Source organism: Macaca mulatta, chromosome 16 (assembly GCF_049350105.2).
Source record: "Macaca mulatta isolate MMU2019108-1 chromosome 16, T2T-MMU8v2.0, whole genome shotgun sequence".
Taxonomy (NCBI): Eukaryota; Metazoa; Chordata; class Mammalia; order Primates; family Cercopithecidae; genus Macaca; species Macaca mulatta.
In genome coordinates, this window is record NC_133421.1 from 65,216,428 (window position 1) to 65,222,427 (window position 6,000).

Genomic DNA, 6,000 nt, shown 5'->3' on the forward strand with positions numbered 1-6,000 from the left:
AAATTCACTGTATATTCTGAATAACTAGCGTGAAATTAGAATGTTCCTAACACAAAGAAATAAGTGTTTGAGGTAATGAATATCCCCATTATCCTGATTTGATCATTACACATTGTATGCTTATATCAAAATATCACATGTACCCCATATATATATATATATTTTTATATATATATAATATATATTATATATATAATATATATTATATATATATAATATTATATATATAATATTATATATATAAATATATATATAAATATATAATATATAATATATAATATATATTATATATTATATATATATTATATATATATATAAAACTACTATTTATCCATAAAATTAAAAAAAAATAAAAGAGGAAAGGAATGGAAAATAAAAGTAAAGACGACTCATCAAAAATTGCAATGTAGAAGAATAGTGCAGAATGCTGTAAACTAGTACCACATAGAACTTAATCTGTAATTTTAAAGAAACCATGTAAGTATATTTACTCCTGGTATTGTGTCTTTCTTTCTTATCCTAATTTACTGTGCTTCTATAGTTTAAAATTAAAGAATTGCTTTTAAATTTTACAGGGCAAACAGTGTACTGTGGAGATACAAAATGTTTTGAGACATCTGTGACCAGACATGTCACGTGTGAATATACTGTTGAATTTCAAAGCAACACGTTGTAACTTTTTTTGTTTTTTCCTTTTACAACAGATTCATTTTATTTTCATCACCATGGGGCGTACCCTGTTGTTGAGTTGTCTGGGTCAGACCTCTACAGACTTCTCAGATGGATCCTAGGTCTCTGGGCTTGCCGTGAAATTACTCGCTGCTCAGGGAGAGAGTTGAAATGGTGGCATCCTCCCCCTCTGTTGTTCCGGCTGTGTCCCCTAACTCTGTTGCTCCGGCTGTGTCCCCTAACTCTGTTGCTCCGGCTGTGTCCCTCACTCTGTTGCTCTGGCTGCAGCTCATTCTGTTGGAGCTCCTCATTCAGCTGGTCACTGTGGTCAGAGGGTGTTGGCCTGCTCCCTTCCTCAAGTCTTCTTAAAGCCACGTATTTTTGTGGAGCATTTTTCTTCCTGGCTCTCCTCAAGTTGTTTTCCTTTCTTCGCTGTCTTGGGAGTCTTCTTCGTGCTTCCGGACGTCGGTTGAGAGAAGGACTTCTTCTTCCTTGTCTTGTTGGTGTTGGCTGGTGGTTGCTCTTCAACAACTGTACCGGAGGCTCTCAGTTTTCTCTTCATCTTCAACAAGTCAATCTATCTCAAGGATCTCACGTTGCAGCATTCTTACCAGAGGCCACTGGGCCTGGAGTTCCAGTTCCAGTGTCTGGAGAGTCCACCTCAGCTCAGCAATCTCATGCCGGTTGGCAGTTGTCAGCAGAAGCCGAGGCCTGCCCATCAGTTCTTTACTCTGAGGTGTTAGAGTGGAATAAAAATATAAATACTTATACTAGTATTCATGGCTTCTGCTTAATATTGGGTATTGTTTTGTTTTGTTTTGGTGGTGATAGGCTTACCTTACATTAAACCAGGCCTTAGCCTTTCTGTGGCTTTGTTGTGGCAAAGCCTCATATTACTCTCTTGTCTGGTTCAGCAGGACAGTCAGGTCCACACCTGGGGCCGTTTGTTTTCTATGTTTACCTCAACATAAGGTACCTTATCATTGTCACCCTTCGTCTCCTGATCCAAAATAAAATAAAATGCCACAGGTTACTTGATCTTGCATCTGGAATATGATTATTTAAAGAAATTAAAAATTTAAAACTGAAAATGTAGAGTTTAGAAATCTTTTTTAAGGTTTCAAAGAAATTTCTAGGAGACAACAAAATAGTGTTACTAGATTTAGCAAATAAAATACAGAATGCCAATTAAATTTGAATTTCAGATAAACATTGAATACTTTTTTTAGTATAACTATATTCCATGCAATATTTGGGACGTATCTGTTATATTATTCGTTGTTTACCTGAAATTATAATTTAAACTGAGAGTTCTGTGTTTTTATCTGGCAACCCTATTATAAACATATTTGGGATCAATATAAACGAATAATTTTTTAATTTTTACAAAATATTTTAATACAAGTAATTTATTTGATTTTCACTGTCATCGTGAGAGGCAAGTTTTGCCTTACAGTCTATGTTACTTTACCTGTGTTTTATGAAAAGAATGTCTCTTACAATGATAGCCGCCACCACCCTATCTTGGCAGGTATTGACATACTGAAACTTTAAATTCATTTTGTGTAGTTCCCTCCTCTTCATGATTGTTTCTGAGGTAATTCAGCTCCTCCATCTGGCTTTCCATTTGCAACTCTAGGTTAGTCTTGTTCAAAGTCAACTCATCCAAGACACTTTGCAGGCCGTTGCTATCAGCCTCAACACACTGATAAAGGACAGCTTTACTCTGGTATCTGAACAGAGCCCAATTAGAAGAATCAATACAGCTTAGATGGAGGTCTCCTCATCCAGTGGTAATAAGATGTCCCACATAGTGGAGCTTAAAGAGCACAGCACTGGGGTGTGAAGACATGGGTTCAAATTGCACCTCTGCCATGTTCAGCTATCACCTTGGGCAAATTAATTCTCTGAACCTGTGTCTTCTCATCATTAAAATGGGAATTTATTTTTATTTATTTTATTTTATTTTTTTGAGACCGAGTCTTGCTGTGTTACTCAGGCTGGAGTACAGTGGCGTGATCTTGGCTCACCGTAATCTCCGCCTCCCAGGTTCAAGCGATCGTCCCGCCTCAGCCTCCCAAGTAGCTGGGATTACAAGTGTGCATCACCATGCCTGGCTAATTTTTGTATTTTTAGTAGAGACGGTGTTTTACCATGTTGGCCAGGCTGGTCTCGAACTCCTGACCTCAAGTGACCCACCTGCCTCAGCCTCCCAAAAAGTGCTGGGATTACAGGCATGAGCCACCGCGCTCGGCTAAAATGGGAATATTATGAGAATTGAGTTAATGTACAAAAGTGCTTAGCACAGCATCAGTGTTCAGTATATGGTAAGAATAACATTATTAAAGCTATGAAAGAGTGAAAATCTCCCGTCTGCTCTTTGACTAGGAAAGGAAGCAAGCTCCTTTTCATGTACAGGCGAATGCACCTTTGTTTTACAAGGACTGTGTCTCCCCAGTTAAAAAAAAAATTCAAGTACAGTAGAGGGGACCTCCTGCAGTTCTATAAAAATCAGTCTCTGACCTATGGGTTGGAGAGTCATACACCATATGTGAGATTTCAAATCTCTAGCCTGGGAGTTTTCGCATTGCTAGCCTATGACCACTATTGTAATTTAAACATAAAAGAGATTGTTTTATGTTGAGATGTTTAATAATATGAAATAATGATATTGTAAGTTTTGTAGTAACTGTTTAAAAGTGGTGAATCGGGGAGTTGGTTTTTTTTTTTTTTTTTTTTAAATCAGTTCTTTACATGGTTTCTGAACTTACTTAAGCTTGAAGTCATCCACAGTGAGCCTAGCATTGTGGATCTAATGCGGAATGTTGGCATTTTCCAAAGTAACATTTGTTACCTTCAAGGGAGGAAAAGGAAACATATAATTCAACAAAATATGTTGGGTGCCTTTAGGTCCAGATTATATGCTTCACGGATTTCAACAATTATAAGTTTGTCAATCATAATTATATTTGTACTAGTCATGGCGGCTCATGCCTGTAGTCCCAGCACTTTGAGAAGCTGAGGCTGGAGGATCACTTGAGTCCAGGAGTTTGAGATCAGCTTAAACAATATAGTGAGACCCCATCTCTACAGAAAAGAAATTTAGCTGGGAATGGTGGCACATGTCTGTAGTCCCTCCTTGGAAGGCTGACATGGGAAGATTGTTCAAGCCTGGGAGGGTGAGGCTGCTATGATCGTGCCACTATGCTCCAGCCAGGGCAACAGAGCAAGACCTTGTCTCAAAAAATTATATTTGTATAAATATAAATTAGATAAACAGTAAATTTAAATTTTTCTGGGACTATTACAGAACTTTTCAGCTAAATACATTGTTTTAGAGCCTCTGAAATACAGAAGAATGTTTTTCAAATGAATGTTGAGCCATTTCATATTAATTTTTATGCACATTAGACATTTTTCTCGACATTAGATGCATGAGATACAATATATGTTGGCCAGGAGAAAGGGTTGTATTTTCTACATTTAAGACAACTGAGTTTTAAGGTACTTGATAGTGTTGTAATATTTGCTGTAGTCTCGAGGTTGACCATCAATTTTTTTCCCCCAAATTCCCATGCCTTCTTTTTATTTTGAGTGCAAGGTCAGCACTGGCATTTTCCAGGCAATGTAACTTGTCAAGGTAGTAGGCCTGGCATTTGTTTAAATTCTGTGTTGTTTTCCTCTCATTACTTGAAAGAAGGCCACCACCATCAGAGTCACCAGAATTTCACAGGGCCCTATTTGGTCCAGCACTCAGGCTACTCCACCCTGTGCCAGGACCCAGCCTACCCTCAACACCATAAAAGCCACCAGAAGGCCCACTACCGTGGCCCTCTGTGCTCTCTTGAGCCCCCTACAATAACACAGGTTCCCCCTGAGACTTAACAGACTCACAACCACTTTCAGTGCTGCCATGCTGCCACAACCCAGAGGAACAAGCCACTGTGTGGAGGTGTAGCAGAGATCTAAGGTTAAAGTGTAGCCCCAAAGTTGGTGAATTATGGGGACCATTATGGAGCCTATATCTATCTATCTATCTATCTATCTATCTATCTATCTATCTATCTATCTATCTATCTATCTCTCTATCATCTGTCTATCATCTATCATTATCTGTGTAAAGTTACATCATCTTTAATTAATTTTTTTAAAGTATAGGTTTTTTTTTTTGGTTAACAATCTCTTCACCTCTTATTTTAGTGATCGATGAGCCATACATGCTCAAGTGCTATCTCAGGGTGTTGGGTGCATCCAGGAAAACTGTGTGTGAGCAGGAAAAAACAGAGAAGACCATCATTTCATGACTTCATCTTTTGAACAATGTTGAGTGATGATTTTTTAAAACACTGCAGGCATTCCTCTAACACACATTCTTTCTTTCTGACCCTATAGTCTTAACATTCTCATGCTCTTGCTCAGTTTGTGTCTGTTTTCCAATGAAACCTTCCAGGCTTGCTACAGGGCCCTTTCCGAGGAGTCTAAGTTGAGTAGTGCATACTGCTCTAGAGTTAAATAGGTCTTTGAGTTCTAGCCTACTGTTTCTCAGCTTGGATAAAGTTACTTATCTTCTCTGAATTTCAGTTTTTTCATCTGTACAAATTACAAAAGAATTTGGAGGATTAATGAGAAACAGTTAATAGCGTCTGGCACATACCAGGCTCTCAATGAATGCTTGTTCTCTCCCTTCTCTTCTCTCCCTAGTCCCCACTCTAGCTCACAGCAGTATAATCCTAATTATACCACACATTCATTCAAGAAATATTTATTGAATGCCCATTATGTACCAGGGAGTGTTATGGGACTTCCTGGTTTTATACAGTTGTGATACATGCGTCTTAATCAAAATCCTTCCTAAGCTCAGTGCCTGCGCATTGATTCTGGATATCCATGCATACCCCAAACTGGACAGAGTTGCCTTTACACAAAATTAAGAAGTTGGCAAAGTTTGCCATTTGTGTCTAGACCCACTTTCCTTTATCTTCTCTAGGTTGAAATCTCTCTCTGCACTTCATCTGAGGCCATGGGCTTTTTTGTGCTTTAACTCACTTTTTCTGTGTAGGGAAAAGACATGATATTATTCATTTACACTAGTAGAAACAGTATTATTTTCTCTATGTCATTCAGGAACCTAGGCATTTGAATTTTGAACTTTTCCTTTAATTATGAAATGAAAGATTGTTTCTTGTGATAGCAATTTCAGTTCTTGGTGAGGAGGAGAGAATTTATTTTGGGCAGAAATCTGCTGAAATTGCACTTTGCCCGCCTAAAAGACCGGCCTTAAGCAAAAGTGTGATTTTATCTTTTTAGAATACATGTGGGGGAGTAGACTGA

The 6,000-nt window shown here is 38.0% G+C and overlaps 1 protein-coding gene across 1 annotated transcript; it reads left to right on the forward strand.

Annotated features, from left to right (window-relative positions):
* Positions 1-839: 839 nt before the first annotated feature.
* On the forward strand, positions 840-1,707 carry KRT10-AS1 (KRT10 antisense RNA 1; the record flags this gene model as incomplete). The annotated part of the gene is given in 3 exon segments (XM_015119653.3): positions 840-1,074; positions 1,077-1,470; positions 1,472-1,707. Coding segments are annotated over 3 exon segments (798 nt in total), but the record flags the coding sequence as incomplete, so codon positions are not given.
* Positions 1,708-6,000: the final 4,293 nt, after the last annotated feature.